Genomic DNA, 27,311 nt, shown 5'->3' with positions numbered 1-27,311 from the left:
TGACCTGTTTAAATAATCTGTTAAGTAGTAGTTAGGCGGGCTATCAATCACAGTACACCATACTAGTTTTAATGCATTCATACAGTATAAGCAGCAGACGTATCACGGAAAAGTTTTTTTTACACCACCAGCTGATAAACTCTTCTCTTATGTGTAATAATTAAATAAATATTTTTCTGCCGAGTAAAGGTCATCTGTCAGTCTGTTTATTCTATGAAGTGTGTACTTTTTTCTAGAATAATCTGCACCTGACAGGTCCCTGTGACATTTCCGCAGGTCACTTTAAACCTGGCTTACACTTTGTCCTTGTGTTTGTGCTCTCTTCGTCTCTATTTGCTTTTTTGCTGTATATCTGCGTAGCCAGCCACATATAAATCACATAAGCTCTTCTGTAAACATATCAATATGTATTGGTGGTGGTGGGGGGGGGGGGGGACGCTTGCACATTTTCCACAGTTTCATTTCATCTTTTTTGTTTGTTTGTTTGTTTGAGCAAACAGCTATTCCTGAGAAAATGAAATGACAGCCAATAGAACACTGTATCGTGTGATTTTGAGCCGAGAGGAGAGGGTCACCTCGTCCCTGTCTGTAACTGTGGGCACTTTGACATAAAAAAAGAAATGACAGGCCACTGGGTGACAATGCCTCTGATGTATGAGGCCATATAAAAGGAAAGGGTGTGTGGCCCAGCCATTCTGCTGGAGTCCACCATGCAGGGCTTTGTCCTCTGTGTCCTCATAAGCCTGGCAGGTAAGTCTGCCATCTGACACAGATAGACATGCGCGTGAGTGCACACGCACGCACGCACACACACACACACACGCACGCACACACGCACACACACACACACACACACACACACACACACACACACACAATGAGAGAGAAACAGAATGATAAATATTTGATCAAAGTGAAGCTTTTCTATTACTGTATGTAATATATACATAAACCACAGATCATCTGATGCAACTAACATGAGTACGTATCTGTTGTTTTTCCATGTAGCATGCCAGGCTTTGAACTATGGTGAGTAAACACTATAGATGTCAATCATTCCAGATGACCAATTCACCAATTTTCTCACCACACTGTCCTTAGTATGATAAATCAATAGTCGTAATGTATATTGTAGATGTTATATTTTGATGGTGATATACAATGAAATGTGTTCAAGTGTAAATTGGTACATACATGCACACCATTTCACTTTTACTCTTACTCCCTGCCAATTTATATTACACACAAAAATAAAATGTAAGGCATTAGACTGTGAATCATCTACAGAAGCACATGTAATTTACACAACATAGCTATAGGAGTTATGGAGGTAGCCTAAAGTACAGTATATCAAGACCTAAAATGCTGCTATGTAGTGTCAACATGATCTCTCAGAATTCTGCGGAATGGACAAGGACCTTAATCGGGACACAAAATCTGTGTCAGTCCATCACGGAGAACACTAACGTGACTTATGGCAAAATCCTTGAAACTGTCACAGATTTCATGTCCCAAAGATCCGTGTCCACCATTCCAAGGAATTCTGAGAGATCAGGCTGGTAGTGTATGGTGTGTCATATGCAGTTGTTGGTAATAGTTTTGTTTTTAAAGACTGATGCAGAAGTTTGTAGTGGTAAAGGGAGTAGTGATAGTAGTCGAAAAAAAGTAACATAAGAACTGGGGAACACACATATAATAGCCTACCGTAATTGAAAATAATGCCCACTGGCAAGCTGCAGAACAGTGATGAAATCTCTGTGTTTGTAATTCAGAACCCACGCTGAATCCTAAGAAGACCTACGAGTTTCGCTATGAGGGAGCCATTAATATCGGCCGTGGCATGCCAGACCTGGCAGAATCTGGCGTGAGACTGACGTGCAATGCCAAAATAGTGGGGATATCCGCACAGATGTTCATGCTGCAGGTAAAAGTAGACCTGGACTGGTCATCTGACATACAGAGCATTTTTCTGGCAGGCGAACAGTTCTCAGGGGCCAATGCTGTTGTTGAAGTTGGAATGTCTGTTTGTTCCCTCAATTTAGATGGGGTGGCCTATTTGTCTGTCTTCAATAGCCTATAAACAGGACAGAGCTCATAGTAATATTGTAGAAAAGCAAGGGGGCTGTGTGAGAGGCTGGTCTAGTATGCCAAAAAAGGGTGAGGCTGTGTCCTGGGTAAAAGACATACTGTATCCCTAGATCAACACAGGTGTCAATCTATAGGTGGGTGTCAATTTTAACAAACCCAGTGGCTGTTTCTTGAAGAAAAAAAGTCGGTAACACACTTTACTTGACGTGTTACTGCATAACACATTCATAACAGCTGTTATAACGTCTACACGAAGCATTCATGGTTGTTTCATAACACATTCATACCAAACCTTTCATGAACGTACCGTACAGAATGGCAGCAACTTGTCAAAATAAAAGTCAACAGCCGCAGGACGTGCAGCAGCTGGAGAACCGTAGGTCAGGGGAACACGTGTGCACATCGCAGGCAGACAGGTACACTGGCAGAGGACGAGGTAAATGGTGAACTGCGAATAGAACACTAGTTCTTGACTAGTGCTATTTGCAACGAACGGGTAGCTAGCAAGAGCCATAGTTGGCTACCCTGCCTGGAACCGGTATATAACATGCTAATTAGCAAAATATCACAAAACCAGCCTACCGGTATGCAAATCTTACATTATAAATCAAATATGGGTCTTCTACACCTTGACGCTGTCGAAATCATTGACCCAGATGCAATGCAGAAAGGCGTGGTGGATCCAAAGGGGTATGGCCGTCGTTTGAGGTTGTTGACTTTTATTTTGACAAGTTGCTGCCATTCTGTACGGTACGTTCATGAAAGGTTTGGTATGAATGTGTTATGAAACAATCCTGAATGCTTCGTGTAGACGTTATAACAGCTGTTATGAATGTGTTATGCAGTAACACGTTAAGTAAAGTGTTACCAAAAAGTCTGTCAAGTAATACATGGGAATCACTGCATCTGTCAAGTTACTAGTTGTGTGACATTGTTCAGGACACAAGGACCTGGAATTGATTTTGCAACTTTACACCGACCATCATGTCCCATTTACCATGAAACAAACACCCCTAAACCCAGACACACCACCGTGTTTTTAAGCTACATTGCAATATGAGTGTGCTTCTATGTCCTGGTAATTCCCATGCTGTCCTGTGTGCTCTTGTGGGTCTGCTCATCAATATGTGAACGACACATTTTTTAAAACTAGCTTTTATAGAGATTCCGTGTATAAACTGCACATCCCCTTGCCAAATGTTAATTCAAAAAGTTCTTTGCCCATTTGACCTAGAGAACAAATTACATTAAATTAAAACAATTAGAGCATTACATTATTCAAATGTTTGTGTCTCGAGGCTACTGAAATACATTACCATTAATCTTGGTTAGGCTCAAAAATACTATAAATCAGGATGGCCTCAGGTATAACCAATTTGAAATAGAACAGATAATAGTTCCTCCCTGTATGCGTGTCAAGAATGTGTGTTGTAGGTTGCAGCACAAGGACGGAGAAGTCACTATTCATAGGTCTTCCTGGTGTGCAAACATGCACTGTGACTTCTATTGCAATAGTCCATCCTTATCTTGCATGGCCTTCACTACCATTGAGGACACAGAGGTCATATCCTCTATATTTTTTTCTGAAATGTAAAATTTATCTATGATGAAAATCGATATATGATCAACAATGATAAATTCAGTCTGTATACGCCACTCCCATTTATCCTCAAGGCGGTGATTAATGAAAACAAGCTTGTAGCGGCCTCCTGGCTGCCTCAGCTGGAGTCGCTTTGACGGGAGAGGTCCAGTTAAGTTCAGACGCGCGTTCTTATTTTTCAGTGCTCGAATTTATTTTCTTTCAGGTCTCTTTACGTTACAGGTTTTCAAGTTTCTTCTCAAACTAACTAAATGACACTAAGTAAATAAGTCGAAATGACACGGTCAAAAAACTGTTTCCCTTCCTACACCCGCCATCAGAAATCCAATTCATTACTGAGCCACCTGTGCTCCGGTTAGATAGGCGAGAGTAGGGAGGAACAACCAATCAGAGCCCAATAGCCCAAGCACCAGTGACGCTCCCAAATTCATAGTAAATTTACTCAATATTGCAAAATTAGTAATTATCATTATGCAGACATAAATCTAGATAACTAAAATATCACCATAAAGTGAGGAAAATAGAAAATATAGAAAAAACAGCAAAATGGCTCCAACATCCCGGCCCCTAATTGTCTACACTATCTGACAATTACAGAAATACGCATGGAGCCATCAATTAATTCAGGATCTTAAGTGTTTAGAGTCCATTAAGTATATATGCATACATCATAGTCCATATCTGCGGAAAAATCAAAAAGTTATTCCTCAATTATCAAAAGGATATATGTCTTCAAAAAGTCTTCTTAGAAAGGCAAAAAACTCAAAAATTGTCATCTTCGAAAAGGTGGAAGAACAAAAATGATGTTCTTCAAAACAAAAATATAATCCTCAAAAAGGACTGGGCCCCTGACTTCAAAAAGAGAAGAGAGGTCTAAGAGTTTGACTGAAGTGTTTGAAGCATTCTAAAGGTACAGTATGCATACAGCATACAGTATTTGATCTTAGTATTTGAAAATGTCTAGTTACGGCCCTGCTACCTTGTCCTTCAACTAAGACATCTACATTTGTGCATCTACATGTGTGCATTCAACACTACATCTGCAGATCTACGTCCTGATCACCTTTACATGTTTGAAATTATTACATCACTGTTAGAAATCACATTCATATCCCTCTTACCAGTGATCTTCTCAACACTGAAATGGGATTGAGTTATATTATTAATTGATATACATAAAGATATATACATGTGCAGATAATGATAATGATAATGATAAGATGATATATAAAGATATTATTTTCATGGACAGTACACTGTTGGTGAAAATATCACAACATTGTCTGAAGATTCTTATTGCATTGTTTTGCATAACTAATGGATTCTGCATCCTTTCCCATAATTCTTCCGGCAAGTATAGGTTACTTCAACAAATCATTGCAAATGGTTTGGTTTATTCCAGTTCCAAATTACGTACAGAGTTCCAGTTCCATATTACCAGACCTGATAAATCTTCCCCTCCCCTTGTTACAAGGTGTCCAATCTCGCCTTTGAGGAGCTCAATGGCATCCCTGGGAAGAGCAATTATGCGGCTTCCCCAAAACTCAGCCAGAGACTTGCGGCACAGCTCAACAAGCCTCTGATGTTCGAGTATGTTAGAGGGCGAGTGGTGGACATCCAGGCCCCTGCTGGAGTTTCTGAAACCATTGTCAACATTGTGAGAGGAATTCTAGGTTTTCTTCAAGTGACCGTCAAGACCACACAAAAAGTCTATGAGCTTGAAGAGGTATTGTACTTAGCCTACATTTTATGGTAATGCTGTTTTAGCACATGTAGCCTTCTGTCTTAGTAATAGTGCCAATGGTTATGAATCAAAATGTGATATTGAAGTTTTGATGCAGCAGATATTTTGATCATGTCTTTTAGTCTTGATCTCCAGGTTTAGTTCTATAAGTATTTAATTTATTCTTACCACATGTAAGCACCAGCAGTGGGCAAAGCCACAAGCTGTTGATACTCCAGCTTTAGTTCTATAGGTATTTAATTTATTATTACCACCTAACAGATGGTGTAACTTCAATCTGCTCATTACCGTGCCGTGCCGTGGCAGCGTACCGTGATCATTACACCCTGTGGCCATTCGGAATGCGGGGGGCAGTATAGCACCGCTTTTGCCAGAGCCGTATATAGAGCAGCGTCTGCCTGTGCTTCCGTGCTTGTCCGTCCCCCAGTTTTAGTAGTAGTAGAAATACAGTCAGCAAATTGCATGTTTTATTTAGCATTGGGCATTTGATAGGGCATTTGATAATAACACAAGTGTGGGCCCTAAACAAGACCACCATGTGAATTTAAACTCGACTTTTTTCTGTCTTGCATTCACCGTCTCCCAATCCGTCCCTAACTTATTTCGGCACTATTCAAGCCAGGAACGGGTATCCTCAGGATACAGAGTTTGCATACCTACTACAATTTGAACCGGTAAAGACAATTAAAACCGAGTCAATCAGACAGGAACACCAATGTAATTAAGTGTGCCCCGTAACGCCAGCATGAGAGAGATCGAATTTTAAATTTGGCGGCGACATTCTGTCTTCAAAACTGGGACCATAGGCCTATTCAACCGTTTCCACAACCTCACTGATCACAGTTGCTTCATCTCTAATGCCAGGGCTAAGAATAACGAAAATAGCCAAACAGAGTAGGCTAATAAACCGTTATGGAGAGACTGAGGAGACATGAAATCAAGCGGCGGAGTTCGGACCATTTTGAGTGGACCGATGTCGCTTGCTTTGTGTAGCCCTATCAAGCAAGCCTGTCTGTCTCATTTGTGCGATGAGCACAAAAACACAAATTGAACCACTCGTATAGTGTGAGTCAAACAGACATGAACAACATTGTAGCCTAATGAAGTAGTGCCCCGTCATGTCAGCATGAGAGAGGTGATTTTACATTTGGCGACGACATTCTGTCTTTAAAACTGGCGCATGCCGCTTCCCCTATTGCAGGCTATTATGATCTACACTGTCGTTACCACAAAAAACAAGGTATCACAACCTAATACTATTAGGCCTACTAGTCTATATATCTGGTAAATAGTAGGTTGAAAACGGGGGTATTAGGCCTATTGGTGCACTGTTTTTTTGCGACGCAGAGTAATCTGCTTCAGTGTAGCTCATTGTACGTTGATCCCTCCCTCAGTTTTAGGCTACAAGTGGAAAGAGTCAGCCAATTGCGCGTTGCACGTAACATTGGGCATTTGATAATAACACAAGCGTGATCCCTAAACAAGACCGCCAGTCGACGGTGTTTTGTTTTTATTATTCTGTCCTGCATTCACCGTCTCAATTCCGCTCCTAACTTATAAGTGATGACTGTTAATTATTTCTGCACTAGCCTATTCAAGTCAGGAACGGATATCCTCAGGATAGCCTACGGACTAATAGGTTGAAGACGTTTTTTTTTGTATTGGTGCTTGTGAACATTTCATCCTTTCAATGCACTGTTGTGCGCGATCGACGGGATTCCGGTTAACTGGGGATGTGATTGACTGCACACGTGACAAGACATCTGTTACACCAGGTGTGGCTAATCATATGTGATTAGGACTGCAAATTCAGTTGCTTCGGTGGAGATGCGAACCAAAAATATGACTGGGGAACTATGACTCCTTTGGAGGCTGGATAACCTGTCGCGCCACGACATGTCACAAAAGGCTGTGCAGTCCCGTGCACTCGATGCACTGCTGTAACCCACCCCCTCCCCCACAGACAAAAAGTTCAACACCTTCTGAAAATTTTAGCCGCTTTGCATTAAGTTTTCGAGCAGACACTTGTCCACGGTGACGCAACATCGAAAGAGAAAAGCAGAGACTGTTCACAAATAACTGAATAAAGATTTCATTAAAAAAACACAGCATTTGTATGAAAATGTGCTGGGTGACCACACTGCCTAGGCCTATCCAGATGCACGTATAGCAACAATGAGAAAGAGAGGGGCGGAGAGAGAGAGAGCGATTAGCGCGTATCTGTGTGTGTGTGTGTGTGTGTGTGTGTGTGTGTGTGTGTGTGTGTGTGTGTGTGTGTGTAGTGTCTGTGTGTGTGTGTGTCTGGGGAACATTTGAAGTGAAAAAAAACAACCCTCCCCCACTTCAGCATCAGATGTTGGTGGTCTACAAGTAAATCCTTGTTTACCCGACTATCTTGTAGCCCAGTCATGAAGTTCATAAAGCCATCGGTAGCCTATAGGCTATCCAAAATCCCTCCGCAAATTTCTGTATTGCCTGAGTTCATAGGCTAAAACATCTTTATTTAGGCCTGACTTATTTAGCTTACTTTATTAGCCTTATTTAGGCCTATTATCGTATTTAGGCTTTAACGTGGGCCTATTTTACAAAATATCGAAAGAAGGAAAAGAAACGACAGACAAGTTGAGGCTTACTGATCGTAGCCTATTACAGCAAATCGAACGTGCGCTTTATGAACACACTAGCCTGAGGGCAAACATCGGCACGATTGAGATAACCAGGCCATGCCAGGAATTCAACTACCTGGGCACACACTAAAATACTGACAGACTACAATTGCTTGGATCTTCAGTGGGTTTCGTGGGTCCGGGGGGATGGGTGGCCTACTGCCTAAACTGTAACAGTTTAAATGCGTCCTCTCCAAACAGAGCAGCTAAATGTGGTTGGATGAATGTCAAGTGGTGTGTGTGTGTGTGTGTGTGTGTGTGTGTGTGTGTGTGTGTGTGTGTGTGTGTGTGTGTGTGTGTGTGTGTGTGTGTGTGATATTGACACCTGTCCTCCGCGACCGCGGATAGCCCCCACCTTTGCGCTTCTCATCTGGCTGTCACGCATCAACTGGAGGAGAGCGCGCAGTTCAAGGCAACTGGCATGACTGCAATCGTCAACAGACCTACTGTAGTCTAAACAACTGTTCAATGTTCAGCGGTGTCCGTAGTCAAATTATCACAGCGGTGGTAGATGGTTTTTATGAAGACCTGGAGGTCTGATCTATCCTACTTTGTAGCAGACAAAAACCAACAGACAAAATTGCTGAGTAGTGCCTACGAATGATTCTCCTGCCATGATAGCGTTGGACTAACCAGAATAACCAATTTATATCTTGAATGTTGAGAGGAGGCATTTTGAAAAGTCGAAGACTTAAGTTATTCACGAGGATATCATAGCTACCTTTCCTTGTCAATGTCCCATGCATTACAAAATATTCAAAAACCTCATCTGCGATAGGCTAAACACGATTTATCTAACACGCTTGAGGATAATATTGCCACCTTTCCCCTCTCCTGCGGTAGCCAGTTGCCTTCTCAGAAGAAGCAATCTTAATCGGAAAGAGTGCGCACTGTTCAAGACCCGCGGCAAGACTGCAATGGTCATCATGGTCCGTGGTGTCAGCATTCAGCCAAAACGGTGATAGGCCCTTTTTATATATATCAAAATATACCTTATTCCCAGCAGCCAAAATCAGTCAGACAATAAGTCCTTAACGAGTACGTGCAGGCTAGCGAATGATCCTTCTACCAGGGTAAAGTTTGCAATTGGAGAGGGGTGATTGAAGGGGTAAATTAAGTCCGAAATCAAAATGATCAAAATACGGTCGATTTATTTACAATACCCCACATGACAGAAAGAAAATGTGTAGGAGGTCAACAGAAAATAACCATAAACTGAGGACTAGGCAACATCCAAGTAAAATACAAACACGAAATCAAACAAAGCTTTTTTAAATGCGGCAACATTGGTTAACAGCAGGTTTTACGCACACATGTCGAAGTGGTTAATCACAGATGCCGCCCTCTTCCTTGCTCTCCCAAACCCCAACGTACACTGGGTTTAATACTCCCTGCAATACTGGTCAGCTATTATTCAATTCATTTGTCCATGCAAAGACATTTACGCTGCGTTTAACTAAAAGTAGCCTCGGCCGAATTAAGGTAGGCTACAGCCTAACACAAAACGGCACACAGATGCCACATATTAATTGGCTACCATACACAAAAATGTAAAGCTAGCAAATGAAAATGAAAAGCATTTAAATTAACATCCCACTAAACAATCTCTTCCCCAAAGTCAAAGATGAAACGGTGTGCGCTTCCGCCTCGCAGATTGACTGATTAAAGTGTGTTGATCAGTGCAGTGCGTGCAGGGTGTGTGCGAGTGCGTGCTCCGCCATGCACATTGAAGAAAGTTAACTTCAACATGTCAACAATGTCCCATGTGTCCATATGTAGTGCACAAAACATTAAAAACATTGTGAGAGAACATGTTTGCCAGTTTAGTGCGAAGGGAGGAGAATCCGAGTGCAGAGAGGCTGCATGTTGACATTACATTTCATTTCGTTGGATGCTTGTCTCAAATGTCATTTTCTCTCATCACATGCCTTGGCTACTCGTTTTAAATGTGGATTTTACCCACATTAACCCGTATTACAGCGTTAAACCACATGCTACCCTGAAACACCGCTGCTTCCCCGAGTTTTACATTGCAAAATTTCCGACATTTCCTTCACTGACGCAGCGGTTGATGGCCAAAGACGCGGCGCATCCTAAAAACTAAACAAAACAATATAAGGGGGGAAACATGCAGCGCCGTTGGTCAAGCCTTCTTCCTTGGTTCATTTAATGATTATTTAGACAGGGCTTTTATTTGGAACCGGCCATTATCTGTCAAATATCCTCGTGCACCCGGCCCTTAAAAGGAACCCGGCCGCTAATTGGAACTCGGCTATTATATGGAACTTTACGGTATATTAATATGCCGTCAACATCGTCTAAAATATTCCATGTAATAAATGTTGCCTACCCATTTGCGCTTGAATGTGTATTGTGTGTATGCAAGAGAAAGTGTGTGTGTGTGTGAGAGAGAGAGAGAGAGAGAGAGAGAGAGAGAGAGAGAGAGAGAGAGAGAGAGAGAGACCTGAACATGCGCTACAACGTGGTAAAGCGTATAGCGAGCGCTCCCAAGTGCCACCCGGCGGTTGTTTGGGTACACTGCAGCTAGGCCCGGTACGTACCGAGGTGGATGACGTGGCATTACCTCGGTAAAGGGTGTGCATTGTAGGGGGACCGACTGTAAGCACCAGTAGTGTTTAAAGACACAAGCTGTTGAGTATATGTCTGTTTCTTATCCTTTTTTGAATATTAAGAAGAGTAGTGATCGTCTGTTGTTGTCTCTGGTCAGTTAGGTCTCCATGGCCTATGTAAGAGCAGCTATGTCCTGGAGGAGGATGACCATGCCTCTGCGCTCACAGTGACCCAGCTGGTGGATGTCAGTAGCTGTCGGCAGAAGGCAGAGATCCTCACTGGAATGGCCGGAATGGTCGAGAATGAGCTCAGCATGCAGGTGAGAGACAGGGGCATAGGACCTAATTCTGGGTCTTACATCCCCCCCCCCACCGCTTTAAACCCTCCTCCGTTTACATGACATTAAGCCATTGAAACACATCGCTATAAATCTGCTGTTACCAGAATGGCAATGGCCGAGTCATAGTGCATTACTAAAGGCCCTCTGTTATGTCATAGTAGAGTAATCCTACGGTAATTAACCTTCCAATGACTATTACAGTGTGCCACTGGTGGTACGATGTGCATTATGGGGCTACTATGTTAAAAAAACAAATCCCTGTGGGGCCCCCGGATATGTTGGGCCCTGGTGACTCCCCTACTTTCACGTCCCTGGTGAGAGATGATGTAGCCTACATGTACATTACTGCCATTCTATAGACCAGGCTTCCATCTATTATGAATAGTAGACCTTTTAACAACCTCTACTGTAGGATCGAGGTAATGACAATGTGATACATAGCAAGACATACATTGATAGAAGAATGGAAAAATACCCCAAAAGTACTAAATTGCAATTTTGGTACAATGTGTAGCACAATAGTCCAACACATTAAAACTGTACAGTTGTGTTGACTCAAGTAATTTGCTGTATCAAAGCGCATTTGTATTGCATATAGTGTATTGTATTTTGTTAACACAAGCATGTGATTTGACCTATATACGTAGTGTACATACGCATGTGTCGTACTACTTACTTAGTTACATGCCCAAGCAACCAGGTGAATGTTGGATGCAGTAGGACTAACCCATGGTTCCCAATCGCTCTGACTGTGCTGATTACGCTGTTTGAAACTCACTTCAGAGGGGTCCAAGGATCGTGGCCAGCGTGGAATACATCTACACCGTCAAAGCGACTCCAGATGGCGGACTGATCACCAAAGCCCGTGCTCAGGAGTACCAGCACTTCTCCCCGTTTTCCATCAAGGGAGGCAACTCCAAAGTGCTCGCAACGTATGACATCTGTCCTCATTCTGTTCTCGCTCAATATTCATGCCAGAGCCAAAATGGCCCAATTGTGTATGATTGGCCAACCACAATCTCTCCTGAGAAAGATATGACATAGACAATGGTTATCATCACGCTGTATAAAAACTTCAGGAAAAAGTAGAACATTGTTGATTCATGTATATCGCACGAGGAAGAGAGAGAACTGCATTTCTGTAGCAGTTTATGTAGTCACTATTGTGTAGGCGCAGGAACGATACTAGGCAATAATGATGCTCTCAGTCAGAGGTCAAAGACTGATTGAGATATTAGTGTATAATCTGAAATCATTCCACCAATCTAAAATGGTTTAAGCTAATCATCGATCAGAATCATCCGCTTCGGAAACCTTCTGTATATTCATTATGTTGGAATCATAACTGTATTTGTAAATACTGTATTTGTCTACAATAGAAATCCGTCTGTGAATACTGTACTATTTGCTTGGACTTCTGTGTGTCCTCTAGGAAGTCCATTGAGCTTCTGAAAGTGAGTGACACTACTGAGAAGCCAGCCATGCCCACAGCACAGAGCAGAGGCAATGTGGCCTACAAGTTCGGAGCCGAGCTCAAGCAGATCCCCATCCTCATGATGAACCTGGATAACCCAGTCCCCAGGGTAAGCCTGAACATTTGGCGGTATGGCTCTGTTCAGAGGAGCCCCTCTATTACCATGAGCCCCATGAAAAAGCAGGGGGCAGCAGCAGTTAGGGAATTTCCGTTCTGTTATTAATGTGATATATGATGTACTTGTGTTTCCTTTTTTACTGCTCCCTGATAGATTGCAGAGATGATCAAGAAGCTGGCGGCAGCCAACATGTACCAGGTGGACAGCACCACCAGTGAGAGCATTATGGAGGTCATTCAGCTCCTGAGGACCGTTACTCTGCAGGACCTGGAGACTCTGTGGAAGCAGTTTGCAGTGAATGACGAGCACAGGTAAAATATTGTGATACCAACTGCAGATCTCACTATATAATCAATAATAACTAGAAATAAAGAGCTTCATTGCAAAATGGTGTATATCCGTTTTGGAACATTTTGGGGAATTGACGGTTTTGTATTGAGCATTCCATTGCATTGCATTGCCAAATGCATTTTATACTGGTTTAAGAGTGTTCTTAAAATATTTGAATGGCAAGAATTCACACAGAGGTAATAGGACTTCTGAACAGTCATTTCCAATAACAAAATGCAAAAGTCAAAAATGGTGGATACAACCTTTTGCAACGAAACTCTTCAAATGCATGAGTGCAGACCTCCGCCAAGGAAGCCGTTTGATAGAACATTTGATTATGTTACACCATAATTTTCCCCCTTTTTCAAGTCTTTCTGCCTTGTTTTTGTGGAGTTAGAAACTGGAATGTCAAAATTCTCCCTATCCCTAATGGTGAAGAATCTTTACAAAAAAATCCTGCATCTGGATCGTGATCCTTGGCGGAGGTAATAAAATAAATTGAATACAGACAAGTTAGTTACTTCTAATATCACGGAACATATCACCTTAATGAAAGCTTCTACACAAAAACTGGTATAGACAGATGTAACACAAACCAAGTACAAAAAACATTTAACACATCGGTGCAGCAAGGATAAAGTTAGATCTTATGTCATAAAATGTAGTATGTAAGTAGTTGTTCAACTGCAAGATACCAAGTCACAGACCACCCGCAATACGTACCAGCAAGTGGGCCGCAGATCACTGCTGGAAAACTATATACAATAGTAAGATCCACGCAATACATTTATCTGTGCCTCTGACAGAATGGCAGATTTCCTGTGCACTTGCAGGAGATGGTTCCTGGACCTGATCATTGAAGTCACAGACGAGAGGGTGGTCCAGTTCATGCTCAACCGATTCAAGGCTGCAGATGTGTCTGCAAACGAAGCTGGGCAGACTCTGCTGGTGGCAATGAACCACTTAACTGTCACTGAAGTAGAAGTAGTAGAGATGTCAAAGGTGAGAAAAAAGCAACATTGATTTTGTCATTTTTTTGTGAGAAAAAAGTCACGGCAGCTGTACAGTGTGTGGAGGTGTCAATGTGATGTCCTTGATGATTCATGTGATAGTATTTCTAAGAACTTCTCTGTACATAATTTCTGAGACTGCTCTGATTCTGGGATTACTGCTATTGTTCCTCTGTTTTCTCTCTCTCTCTCTCTCTCTCTCTCTCTCTCTCTCTCTCTCTCTCTCTCTCTCTCTCTCTCTCTCTCTCTCTCTCTAGGAGTTCTTGAAGATTCCTTTCAGCAGGTCCCACCCCATTCTGTGGAACACAGTTGTTCTGTCATACGGCTCTCTGGTCTACAAGTTGTGTGCCTATGTGCAACCCTGTCCAGTCTCAGCAGTTCAGGTGAGGCAACTATATTTCTGGGTCTGTATATATTTCATGAAGTGCAGTGCCCATTCAAAAACATGAATAATAACTTCTACTACTGCTCGGGTCAACTTAAGCAACAAGTAATATTGTTATCTATGTACTGTATATGTTTCAAAAAAGAAACCAAAAAGTTTTTTGGTACAATACAAGCGGATTCCACAAAAGTTGGGACACTTTGTGTTTTGTGAATAAAATCAAAATGCTGGCATTTTTAAAACATCTAATATGTTGATATGGTAGAGCATTATGTACAGACAACATATCAGTTGTTAAAGTTGAGCAGAATTATTGTTTTGAGGTAATTATGTGATCATTTAAAATTTGACCCATGCAACAAATCTCAAAAAAGTTGGGACAGGGCCAAAACATGTTGTAATAGTTGGATAATTCTAAAAATAACACAAGGAAGAATATTTTAAAAGGAACTATATTGACTGCCAACATTAATGCACAACTAAAATACCATCACAGAAAGGCTGTGGCACTCAGCAGCGAAGATTTTGAGGGACTAATTACTTATCTATTACACAGAAAGATTGAATTATCAAAATTGCAGGCATATAAGGCCTATTTCCGTAATATAGAGGTCTGTGTAATCATTCCATGAGTTATGAGATCATGACATACTTGTGGTCAATAAGCAAACTATGACACTCCAACAATGACAGCTCTCGAAAAAATGACCGTAAACACAACACTTGATTAATGCACATGATGCAGACATTAAACAGTGTTGCATGCAGAAAAGCTCATTCTATGGACCTAGGAGACACGTGAAACTGTCCTCTGAGTACAGGATGGAAAATATTTATTCCTTTTTGAAAATTATGGAGTCATGCACCCTCCAGGTTATATAGAAAATTAATAATTCAGCTTGATTTAGTGGTCAGTCTGAAAGACAGCATATACGATGGTAAGGGGGTGCAGAGGTGACTTGGTTAGGGTCTTCTTACTCCTGTAGAGCATTAAAATGATTGTTGACTGCTACATACAGACTTTAAACAGCAAACATAGCTACCAAGGCATTATATTTTGGAGCACCGCCTTTAGGTATTGTCCCCTAATGGTGGCAAATTTAAATCTCTACTATGTTCCAACAGTGTGGTTCCATCATAAGAGTAAACAGGTCACAAAATTGTTTTCTTGCAGTCCGGATATGCCCATATTAAGCATAACAAAAAGGTAAACAAGTTGAAGAACACACCTATCAGTTGAGCTGCTGAAATCATGTCTTGCACATCAAAATATCAAATTTTTGAATGAAATTATGCCATCAGTCAAAGTATTTAACTGTTCAGTCTCATCCCTTGTGTTGTGTTTAGTCTTATCTAATATAAAATGCATTTTATTGGCCCTGTCCCAACTTTTTTGGGATTTGTTGCAAGGGTGATATTTTAAATGATCACATAATTACCTCAAAAAAATAATTCTGCTTCACTTTAACAACTGATTTGTTGTCTGTACATAATGTTCTACCTTGTTAACATATTGAATGTTTTGAAAATGCCAGCGTTTTGATTTTATTCACAAAATACAAAGTGTCCCAACTTTTTTGGAATCCGCTTTGTACAAAGCCATTTTTAAAAAAAATTCTTACAAATTAAAACACAATTCAGAGCCTGCTCTCACATCAGGAAAATGAAAGGAAAAACATCCTCAATCACTGCTCAGACAAGCTGCTTCACAATGGAGAAACCCAACAAAAAAAGACATATGAAATAAATAGACCAAAGCCTTCACAACAAGCAAAAAGATTTACTAATTTCCATTCCCTCCATTAGCCCTTGCTGGACATGGCCAACGAAGGCCTCCTGAAGAACAGTGAGGAGGATATGGTTGGTGCCCTGGAGGCCCTTGGAAATGCAGGCCACCCGGCCAGTGTTAAAACCATCCTCAAGTTCCTGCCAGGGTTCTCCGTGAAGGCCCAGGAGCTGCCCACCAGGGTCGTGGTCTCCGCAGTCCAGGCTATGCGCCACATTGCTACCAGGGATCCTCACACTGTAAGTCACGTGGACTCACTCGCCTTGTTGGTCAAGCAAAGAATGGCACAGGGGCCACGATTACTACTGTATGATAATTGAAAAAAAGGTTTATCACTGTATGATAGATCACTGTAGCTCACTCATTATTGAAGCAATGCTTTATACATTTTTTATTGAACATGCACTTATGCAGTATACACCAAGTATACACCAAGCTATCATATTTTGAGAAAACACAGAATTGTTGTTCACTAATTAAGCATATCTTTGGGAGAAAAGATTAAGCAACTCTGACTACAAATTCTAAATAGCTGACTTTTGATTACATAATCTTACTCCAAACCATATTGTTTCATTAGTTTTATATAAGTGCAAAAGTTCAAAGACCCATCCACAGCTTCTAGGTGCTGGTAAACACAGGAGAATTCAATACTATAAACGAACAAAACATTTACCACCGACTTGTTTGTCTTTATGCTGTTTTATTCGGAGCGAACAACGTGTTTTGTCTCTGTACGTCATCAGGTTAAACTTTTTGTCATTTTCAAGTTTTATATTAAGTGTTTGTGGGGTGTTCCAGGTCCAGGACATTGCCATGAGTCTTTTTGTGACAAAGACCCTGCCCACTGAAGTCCGCATCCATGCAGCCGTCATCCTTTTGGAGACCAAGCCTCCTCTGGCTCTCCTCATGGCTCTCACCTCCTTCCTGCTGGAGGAGAAGGATCTGGAAGTGGTCAGCTTCACCTTCTCTTTGATCAAGAGCCTGTCTAAATCCGTCACCCCAGAAAACCAGCAACTGTGAGCACCTGTTGGATATAGGCCTATTATTCATTATTAACTGATTACCTTATTATTGTAACACATCTACCTTTGGGTATCAATAATGTTACCTTACCTTTGCACCATTTCTTTAAAAATGGAATTTCAGGTTGTGCTAACAATAAAAGCAGAAAACCAGCAGTTGTGAGCAACAGGGCTGGACTGGCCATCTGGCATACAGGGGATTTCCCGGTGGGCCCTGCACCCTCGTGGGCCCCTATTTTCAGACATGTTTTTAAAAAAAAAACTTTTTTTAAACATTTCTGAAAATAGGGGCCCACAGGGCCCACCGGTGATTCAGTTCAGTGCTGCTAATTATGAGGGGGCCCTTTAAGCCAGACGTGCCAGGGCCCTATTTCTCCCCCAGTCCAGCCCTGGTGAGCAGCATTTGGTTGTGTTGTTTCATTGCTTAGTGTAATACCATTTTTAGCAATGATTTTTTTTAGTTCGTGCTAAAATGAAAAAGATAACCACACAGTAAAAATCTGTGTCATTTCAACACTTAGAGAGCACACTGAAACCAAATACAATCTTGATGTTAAATCGACTCTGTAATTTTCAATAATATTTTTGTTCATGCTTTTATGAAACTGCATCGTTTCTGTGTGTTTATCTAAGGTCAACAGCTTGTAACATTGCTGTTAAAATCCTGGGCCAGAGACTCGGTCGCCTCAGCTTTTACAGCAGCAGGTATTTGCACCTGGACTGGTTCAGTGGTATGTTAAATATTACTATTACAGTAAATATTATTAAAGTCTTTCTTTAGTTTTAGCACACCGTGTGAGGTGCGCACGGTGGTCCAGTAGACAATTGTCATCGCACACTCAGAGCTACATGCAGTACTTCATGAAATAACCCTGTAGAGATGTAAGCCAAAATGTTGGTTTGATTAAAAAAAAGTACTGCATGACATTCTGAGGCGGTGACGGTAATTGTTTTTTTCATGCCATTAAATATTACACTAGCAGGCCTGTTGATTTCAAAACATTATATGGAATAGCTAAAGGATCAACGTATGCAGTCATTCAGTGTGTCATCCTCTCTAATGTTTAGATGACTTATTACTGGGCACAAGCACTGTGGGACACATGATCAAGAACCCCAATGACATCATCCCCATATCCGGCATGATCAAAGGCAAATTCCACTTCATTGGGAGAATACTGGAGCTGTTAGAGGTACGTGCATTACAAGTCATGTTTATGGACAGAATTATTGTAATTTGAAATGTTCGTGACTACAGTCACATCACTCATCTATACATTCTTTTTTTTAAATCTCAGCTCGGTGTGCGTGCCGAAGGACTTAAGGAGTTATTTTCCGCTGCAAAGCCACAACTCGATGATGTCGAAGTCACAGATTATGCCGCAATTATGAAAATTGTGAGTAGCCACTTTCTCGCCAATTTTCAGTGCCTTTGAAGCAGACATTACAATTATTTTCTCGTAGCTGTGTTTTAAACTTATTTCCATCATTTCAAGCTTTCAGATGTGAAAGCTCTCCCAAAAGATAAGCCCCTGCTGACTGCCTACTCAAGGGCTTTTGGTCAAGAATGGTTCTTCGCTGATTTGAACAAAGACATGATTCAGAGGTTCCTCAAGGTAAAGCTCAACTCTTCCTCTGGTAACTGTACCCTTCCTTTGTAACTGTAAGCCCCTTTACAGTATCTGACTATAGCAGTGTTTCCCAACCAGGGGTACGTGTACCACTAGGGGTACGCAAGCACACTGCAGGGGGTACTTGGAAAAATGTTATTATTATAAGAAATGTATGGAACAGTCACATCAGGACAGAAAAAGTGATACAGTATGTGAATTAGGGGTACTCATGGCACAACTAAGATGCTTAGGGGGTACGCAAGACAAAAAAGGTTGGCAAACAATGGACTATTGCACTGTTATTTGTTTCAACCATGATGTGCTGCAATACAGCAGACTACATGTAGCAGTAGCAGGGAAGCCGAGGGGGATGTGGGGGGAAAAGGGGTCATTTGTCCCAGGCCCAGGGATATGGGGGGCCCAGTATTGGGTCTTCATTATATTGTACCGTATGTATTGAGCGTAGGGGCCTTTGAGATGGCTCTGTCCCGGGCCTAGGCACAGCAGTCAGCGGCCCTGAGCAGCAGGTGTGAGTTTCATCCTCTGTGTTCACACAGGCTCTAAGTCCCACTGCAGGGAAGGACAGCCCGGCTTGGAAAATCATCCAGGACCTGCAGAGGGGAATTTCATGGCACTGGACCAAGCCATTCCTGGTGCTCGAAACTCGTCGCATCATGGCTACAACCCTTGGACTCCCAGTCGAAATCAGCAAATACTATCCCACCGTGACCGCCCTGACAGCCAATGGTGAGAATGGGAATGGGGTGTGATGTGCATAATCATCTGCTGTTGTGTTTCTAGTCGTGGATGCTTTTACCCAGAGATAGCTGAGTAGACGGCCTGGTAGAGTAGAGCGCTAATAATAAGTGGACCATAAATAGTATCCCATCTCTAAAGTATGTACAGTACATTCACGAGAGAAGTCACAGAGAGCCAAGGGTATGGTGCTTTACAGCTATGAGTACCGTACATCTTCATCATTTGTCTTATCAGTCCCTAGCTAGTGTTTCGCAAAAAAACCATAATGATCTATTTCATCAAAATGGCAGGGTGTGACTATTTTCACAGTGTTTTAATGTGATTTAATGTGGTGTTTTACAGCCAAGGCCATTATTACCCCGCCGCCGAAAGAAAATCTTGGAGAGCTGCTGTCGTCCGACATCACTCTCGAAACCGACGGCTTTGCTGGGTACAGACATCAATTATATGGTTGGAAAGCTGTGTAATACAGTTTAGACTGCAAGTCTCTTGCCTAAGAGATAAGTTGTCGGGCATAGGAGTGTTTTTGGGGGAGCAGGGTTGGAAATTAAATTAGTTGTGTACAAAGCACATTTGTCCCCAAAGGCCACAAGATTGGATTTCATATCACAAGATTGGACTTCATATCTTTGCCATTCAAAGCCAAGTAACTCAGAGAGAGCAGGGAAAGTAAGCAGGGAAAATAAAACTCTTGGCCCCAAACACATTCTTCTTTTTGTGTACTGTGTCTCCAAACTTGCCCATTAATGTGTCTTTAGCCCCCTTTAGTCTCCATTACAAAGCATGCTTCCTTTAGCCATCTAGATCTATTAAAGAGCCATCTCTCTATTCAAGCCAAATAATTTGCCTTTAAATAAAGGGCATCTGATTTATCAGAACCTCAGTATGAAAATGATCAGCACACTAATCTGAGGACAACCATTTGTACACTCTGTAATTAATATAGATAATAAAGGTTGATTTCTTATTTTGATACACAGATATACAGAAAATGGGTTAATTTCAATTAACCAGTCATTTTATGTCTTGCATATCCTAATTAATGCCATGAGGTTGTTTTTATTTTTTTCCTTTTGGCAGAGTGACGAAGGACCATTTTGTTTTCCATGGCATAAACACTGAGTTCTTCCAGGCTGGCACTCAGCTGAAGAGCAAGACCCCCATTAACTTACCCTGGAAACTCACCCTGAAAATGAATGTGAAGCAGAGGAAGTTTGAGATAGACATGACTCCCATCAAAAAGGTCACAGAGCTGTTTGGCGTGAAGTAAGTTGTGCTTCATTATTTATCACGTAATATATGTATGTATTCATCTAGAAAAGATGTGGATGAATAAGTTAGAGCTAACAAATTTGTTTTTTGTTTTCACATGCCCCCCCCCCACCCTCCCCTCCCCATCTCACCAGCTTCAATGTATATGCAGTGTCCAGGAACATTGAAGAGCCAACTTTGGCTAAAATGACCCCCATGATGGCCAACTCAGCTGTCAATAACATACCTCCTCCGTTCCCTAAGGCAGCGCAAGATGGACTCGAGCTGGTAGGATTAAGTTTAGGCTTTCTCTTCAATGACTGATGCACTGTATGAATTAGTGGCTGATTAAAGCTTTATTCAGCCTTTTAATTACTTATCAGTACTCCTTAGCCTCACACTGCTAAAACTATATAAATATTTTTTTATCTTACATTATTATGTAAATCAAGCTCCAAATGATAATTTATCTCCAAATGACTTTCCACTCTCAGCACGTCCATATTCATAAGACGAGCACACAAAGGATTCTGATTTTTATTTTTTTCCCCTCAGTATCCATTAAGAGGGCCTGAAGAATGCGTTTCAGACAAATTTGCACCACATTACCATACTCCTTTTCTCCCCGCAGACTGGAGAGGGTGAGGTGTACAGTCCTCAGTCAAAGTTTTGTTTTGAGGCGAGTCTCTACGGCACTACTCTCTGTGTGGAGGCTGCAGCCAAGAGGACTCACTATCTTCAGGAGTACCCTCTCTACTACTTCTTGGGATACACTCATCTTGCCATTCAACTCGAACCAGGTACTGTGCTGATGTGTTTTTACCATGGTATGAATCTCATTTTTTTAAAATAATGATAATAACTAGAAATGCACTCGGAGAGTGCAGACCTCTGCCAAGGAAGCTGTTTGATAGAACATTGGACTATGTTACACCCTAATTTTCCCCCAAGTCTTTCTGTTTTGGTTTTGTGGAGTTAGAAACAGGAATATCAAAAGTCTCCCTATCCCTGAATAGGATCACCACCAAAACTTAATCACTTGTTCCTGTCGTTATTTCCAAAAACTCCAATAAGTTTAATCCAAATCTGTTCTCAAGTTTTTGAGTTATCTTGCTGACAAACAGACAGACAAACAGACAAACAAGCAAACAGACAGACAAACCAATGCGACCGAAAACATAACCTCCATGGCGGAGATAATAATACATTCAGTTCTTGTATTGCATTTTGGTAAAAACAATGTGCATTGAATGTTGAACAGCTCAGACGAAGAAACCAGTTGAGAGCATCCAGATTAAAATTGATGGCAGCCCAAAAGCAAACATCCCAAATCTTCGTCAGATAATGGATATGATTCACAAGGTATCAAAGTTACACACCTACTATAATACATAATGAAATGAATGCTCATAAAAATAAATAACAACATTTGGACTGGCAAGCAACCTTGTAATGTGATTTTTTTCCTCTATGTCTGTTAACAGAACACAAGCAGACCACAAAGAGCATCTGGTGTACAAGCTGATCTGTTCTCCAACTCACAGGTACATGGAATGTATAAGTGGTTTGTAGAAGTGTGCCATCCCATTCAAGTGAAATGTAACATGCACAATTGTGTATGCTTGTTGAATTTCATGATTATACTGTATTATACACTGACAATTATGAAATATAAAATAAATGAATGGCAAAAAACTTTTGACCAGGGGCAGTCATATGGGCAGACCAACCGGGCAATTGCCCAGGGTGGGAGTCATGAGGGGGCAGCACCATCCTGAAACTCCGCCCACAACGACATCGCAACAATGCAGATTCACATGTTATTTATGTGATATTACCACACAATTGCAATAATAACATGGTATTAGCGGATTTTTGACTAGTTTACTAGTGGGTTAACACAGGCGTTCAGGGGATACTGTGGCACAGCAAACTAAGGCACCTGGCCATATATGGCCTTGCATGTCAATAGAGCTTGAAAGTGATGTCACTTCAACGGATTTCATGCGACCTCAACAGCGTTTTTAGCCGAAAATCGTAGCATGTAATCCAATGGCGGTATTAAAATGATATTTCGATCCCCTTCGAATTGTGCCACGAGCTCCACATATGTTGTTTCTGATATTTTTTGTACGAACCCCCAAACTTTTTAGAAAGCTGTGTTTCTTCACATTTTTCATGCAGACGGCCTGGGAACAAAACATTGATACTTCTGAGATCAGAAGATATTTACTCGCTACCATGTTGTTAGATGGTCAGCTTAGGTCCCGTGAAATGCGGAACTAAGGGGCAGGACTTTCAAGCTCTGTGGGGACTCAGGTTCAGGTCTGGCCAAACCATGGCCCAGTCCTTCCCCATCTCTCTTTTAACGCCTGTTGTTTGTCCCACTCGACACCATCTCTCTTATAAAGACGGTCCCTAAGAAAAGCCCTAAAAAAACCTTCGATAAGTTTTTTAAACCTGTATCCCCTTAATGCAGGCCGTACTTCCAGTTGCAGACTGTAATAGTCATTGAAAAGTTAATTACCATAGTACTACAGTATCATGACATAAAACGGGGGCTTTAGCAACGCACTACGACTTGGTCATTGCCATTCTGGTAACAGCAAATTTGTAGCCTCTTACTGCAGATGGGGTCGCCGACGGGCCTATTCAATATTTGCAGAAAATACTCAACCGCATCATAACAACATTGCTATGACAGTACTGAGAGCCTCAAGTAACAGATTACGACATAGACATTACAATTTTGGTGACAGTAAGGTTATAACATAGGCTCTGCGCTAAGGGGTTAACGGGTTAATTGTTTAGTCCTGTGTGTACTGTAGGAGTCTGAAGATGGCGCGCCAACCCCTGTTGCCTTGCTGAAGGCCTTGGCATTGGGCGCCGGTGGCAAGGCAGATGGGTACAGTGCTGCCCTCTACTACATGCCCACTCCCCTGAGGGAGGACATGGAGGTCATTGTCTCCCACTTGGGCGAGGAGGTCAACTGGAAACTATGTGGAGATGCTCACCTGAACAAGGCAGAGGAGACGGCAAAGGTAAGGGAATGACTCCAAGACCACGTGTACTTTAATAGGGATGATGCAATGTTGTGTTGGGGATTCTAATGTAGCCACAGTGATTGTGTCTAGATAGTGGCAGTGACCACATTAGGTAGTCTGTATGCATATTGTGATGTGATATGTAAACTTGGCTGGCTAACACACCTTAGACTTACGATGACAATGTAATATTTTCAACAGACTATAACTTCTTCATCTTTTTTAACCATAGTAATCGTTGTAGTACATAGTTTATACAGCAGTTATTCCACTGGATTTAATTAGGTAGATACACTGTAAGAATAGGCGTATGTCTACTTTTACTTCATATACGTACCTTTGCTTATAATATGCACAGTTTGTGTGAACTTAAGACTCGAAAAGAGTCCTCTAATCCACATTATTCAGAATTAAAATAGAAAAGCAGAATATACTGTATATTAACATATTTCTTGAATCTTACAGTCCTTATTACTTTTGAAGTGCTCTGTAAGGGACTGATGGCACATTTCCATAGATGACCTGATACATTATTAGACTTTGAAGCAGGAACGCACAGTGGTGATTATGCAGATGTTGCGCCATCTGTGTAAGGCTGGGGGCTGTCACTTACTGTCGCTGTCTGTCTGTCTGTGTGCCTCGCTAGATGCATGTAAGATGGGGAGCAGAGTGCCAGTCTTACGACGTGGCCGTGCTGGCTGCCAAGACAGCCCAGGCCGGAGCGAAACCCGCCATTTCAGCTAAGGCAAAATGGGGCAATTTACCAGCCTCCATGATGCTTATTGGTAAAAGGTAATCATCACACACCCACACAAGACACAACCACAAGCATATAAACAAGCACACACACACACACACACACACACACACACACACACACACACACACACACACACACACACACACACACACACACACACACACACACACACACACACACACACACACACACCAGCACATTCACACATTCAGGGACACTGACTCGTATACACACGCACGCATGCACGCACACACGCACACACAAATTTGTAATAATTAGAGAATTTTAGCAGAGGCGTTCATTGCTGGACCCAGTGGCAAGGTAGTAAAAAATGAAGTTTATTATAAGCAGCCACATACATAGTTATAAATCAAAACCCCCTCTTTTCACTAATGGGAACCTTACCAAGGAAATGTTTCTCAGAAGCAATGAGATGCTCTATGGAGAGCTATCCTTTGCTGTGTACAAACTGTAACTCAGTCCAATCCATTTGCTTTTGACCAAAGCTTTGGTCTAGATATGGGGTCCCATCGGTGGAGAATGAAAGGCCTTGCTTTTTCTAATTGCATGCCTGCCACACAGTTTTAATAGGACATTATGTAAAAACCTGATCACTGTAATGGAAAAAGATGCTCATCAAAGGCAAATCAGTAGTTTTGTTCTTTTTTAATTTATGTCCTAATTCTTCAGAGAATTTTGTCTAAGCCTTTCCCCCACCCTTTTGATGGTTACTCACACACTAATGTTGAGGAGGATGTCTGTTTGCCTGATTATCAATGACTTTGAAATCTCTTTTCAAGACTTGGTCAGACCATTTGTGTAACGATTAACGTTTTGCAAGTGGTATGGTTGACCTGCCTCCCTTGGTTTTCGACCATTTGTATAACGATTAACATTTTGCAGATGGTATGGTTGACCCACCTCTGTTAGTTTGCTACGGGTCGAGGCTGTAATATACTAGTTTAATATGCAATCAATGGCTAAAGCTTAAACCAATTCAACCACTACCTTGAACACGCCTGTACCCAAGGCCGTTGAAGCTGCTCAAAGTTGATTGGTTCCTGACAAAGTGGGTGGAGTTCCTGATTTCTCAAGAGCTCAGAAACGATATGTATATTGCAGATGGCCTGCCTAGGAGGGCGTGGCCTGGCTAGCTGTCCGTCTTTTGTATTGTAACACCCAGAGAATAGTTGGGAGTAACGGTAGGGACACATACACGTGCGAAGGCAAGCGATGGTAAGCGGAAGCAAGCGAACAGGAGCGAAATTATTAAAGAAAGTTTAATGTTATGCAAATGAGGAGCGAATTCGCCTGCCACGGCCCAATCAAATCAACAACTCTAACTGTTCCATTCCATTTGATTCGCTGCGACGACCTGATGACGGTTGTATTTCGCCTCTCTTCGCTTCGCTTGCTTTGCCTCCTATGTGTCCCTACCGTAAGACGTGTTATTCAATGCCATGTCAGACATGAACCATTGGTTAGGAATTGAATCAGCAAATGTTACCCTTGAAGGCCAAGGACACAGCTTCTGTTGTTACTTATTTCTACCCAACCCTGCCGTTTGCTAATAATTGTCCATGTGTTCATTTGTGTGCAGCATTGAGGATTACCTTCCTGGCTTGTCCCTCCTCTATGGCTTTGGCGTGAGACGTGAGGCCAACCCTGCCCACGAGATCTCCGGCTCTGTTGTAAGGGCATCGCCTGGCTCTCTTGACCTTGAAGTCAAGACACCAGAGGTAAGCATGGATGTTAGCATGTTATCCAGTTAGCTAGTTATCTATAGAATGCGGTATCAGCAGGAAACGACACATGGGTTTCTGGTTTACAAACATTTGTGCTGTGAGGAGAAGAAACATGCAAAGCAGGCAATCATGTGAGTGCATCTTTTGAGTGACAGCAGCTTCCAAACAATCAGAGGGTTCAGAGGCACCCTCAACTGTGTGCGCAGCCTGGGACGTTAAAATGCAAGAAATCATATCTAAGAAATGCTAAATTTTCTTGGGGAGGATGAGGATGTGGTGCTGTGGCACACCCAGAACCTTACAGTACACAGGCATCTGCCCATTGAAACCCAGGGTCGAATTCATCACCATAGAGTCACATCCTAATCCTACACTGTAAACAAAAAAAATCAACACTTTGAGAGTCAATTTAACTTATTCTAGAGTATATTTGGTCCCAGAACACTCTGTAAGTGTGGATAACACTGCATTTTTTTTTTACTGTGTAGCCCATTTCTCTCTCCATCTTATTTCCTGCCTCAGTCTTACACAATCCTGTAACTAATAAAGGCTAAACGCCCAAAAATATTAGAAAGAGATGTGGTATATAGATACTGGTATGAGAGTGAAGTGGTCACACATATTTCTCCCTTCTAGCTGACAGTCTATCGCCAAGCCATCCTTCTCCCAGTGGAGATGATGGATATGCAGATCAGCAGGAACATGACAGAGACTCGGCACAATTAAATCACCAAGTGAGTGGAAAGCCACTCCAGCTTTCATTTTCGTTTTCTGTATTGGACGCTGGATCTTACATCTTTCCTCATTTTATTCTCTGAGCTCGTTTCTAATGTGTGTTTCCCTTCAGTGGCAGAGAACCTGAGATGATACCAACACAAGTTCTCGGATGACATCATCTTAAAAAAAATACCTTCAAGGAAAATATGTTATTGGCTCAGTTACATTATGCACCAAAATGTATAATTTGACATTTAAAATATGATAGACCCAAGTGTTTCAATT

At 41.8% G+C, this 27,311-nt stretch overlaps 1 protein-coding gene across 1 annotated transcript in view; it reads left to right on the top strand.

Moving 5' to 3' along the window:
- The first annotated feature begins 710 nt into the window (after positions 1–710).
- The window catches only part of vtg3 (vitellogenin 3, phosvitinless), a 26,757-nt gene continuing 156 nt past the window's right edge, over positions 711–27,311 (top strand). Inside the window, exons 1-28 of the mRNA XM_063201720.1 lie at positions 711–750; positions 1,009–1,029; positions 1,773–1,924; positions 5,163–5,414; positions 10,827–10,988; positions 11,793–11,941; positions 12,442–12,592; positions 12,755–12,912; positions 13,765–13,933; positions 14,199–14,324; positions 16,133–16,351; positions 16,914–17,131; positions 17,771–17,868; positions 18,206–18,330; positions 18,436–18,534; positions 18,634–18,753; positions 19,308–19,497; positions 19,852–19,939; positions 20,590–20,775; positions 20,916–21,048; positions 21,392–21,560; positions 22,022–22,122; positions 22,245–22,304; positions 23,589–23,801; positions 24,451–24,596; positions 26,165–26,303; positions 26,946–27,043; positions 27,157–27,311. The exon at positions 27,157–27,311 is cut by the window's right edge and continues 156 nt beyond it. Of these exons, the coding sequence (XP_063057790.1) occupies positions 711–750; positions 1,009–1,029; positions 1,773–1,924; positions 5,163–5,414; positions 10,827–10,988; positions 11,793–11,941; positions 12,442–12,592; positions 12,755–12,912; positions 13,765–13,933; positions 14,199–14,324; positions 16,133–16,351; positions 16,914–17,131; positions 17,771–17,868; positions 18,206–18,330; positions 18,436–18,534; positions 18,634–18,753; positions 19,308–19,497; positions 19,852–19,939; positions 20,590–20,775; positions 20,916–21,048; positions 21,392–21,560; positions 22,022–22,122; positions 22,245–22,304; positions 23,589–23,801; positions 24,451–24,596; positions 26,165–26,303; positions 26,946–27,035 (3,774 nt within the window). The 3' untranslated portion in view covers positions 27,036–27,043; positions 27,157–27,311. The remainder of the gene's footprint in view (positions 751–1,008; positions 1,030–1,772; positions 1,925–5,162; positions 5,415–10,826; positions 10,989–11,792; positions 11,942–12,441; positions 12,593–12,754; positions 12,913–13,764; positions 13,934–14,198; positions 14,325–16,132; positions 16,352–16,913; positions 17,132–17,770; positions 17,869–18,205; positions 18,331–18,435; positions 18,535–18,633; positions 18,754–19,307; positions 19,498–19,851; positions 19,940–20,589; positions 20,776–20,915; positions 21,049–21,391; positions 21,561–22,021; positions 22,123–22,244; positions 22,305–23,588; positions 23,802–24,450; positions 24,597–26,164; positions 26,304–26,945; positions 27,044–27,156) is intronic.

This window comes from Engraulis encrasicolus, chromosome 6 (genome assembly GCF_034702125.1).
Source record: "Engraulis encrasicolus isolate BLACKSEA-1 chromosome 6, IST_EnEncr_1.0, whole genome shotgun sequence".
Taxonomy (NCBI): domain Eukaryota; kingdom Metazoa; phylum Chordata; class Actinopteri; order Clupeiformes; family Engraulidae; genus Engraulis; species Engraulis encrasicolus.
Note: the sequence above shows the minus strand (reverse complement) of the source record. Positions and strands in the feature narration are given on the sequence as shown.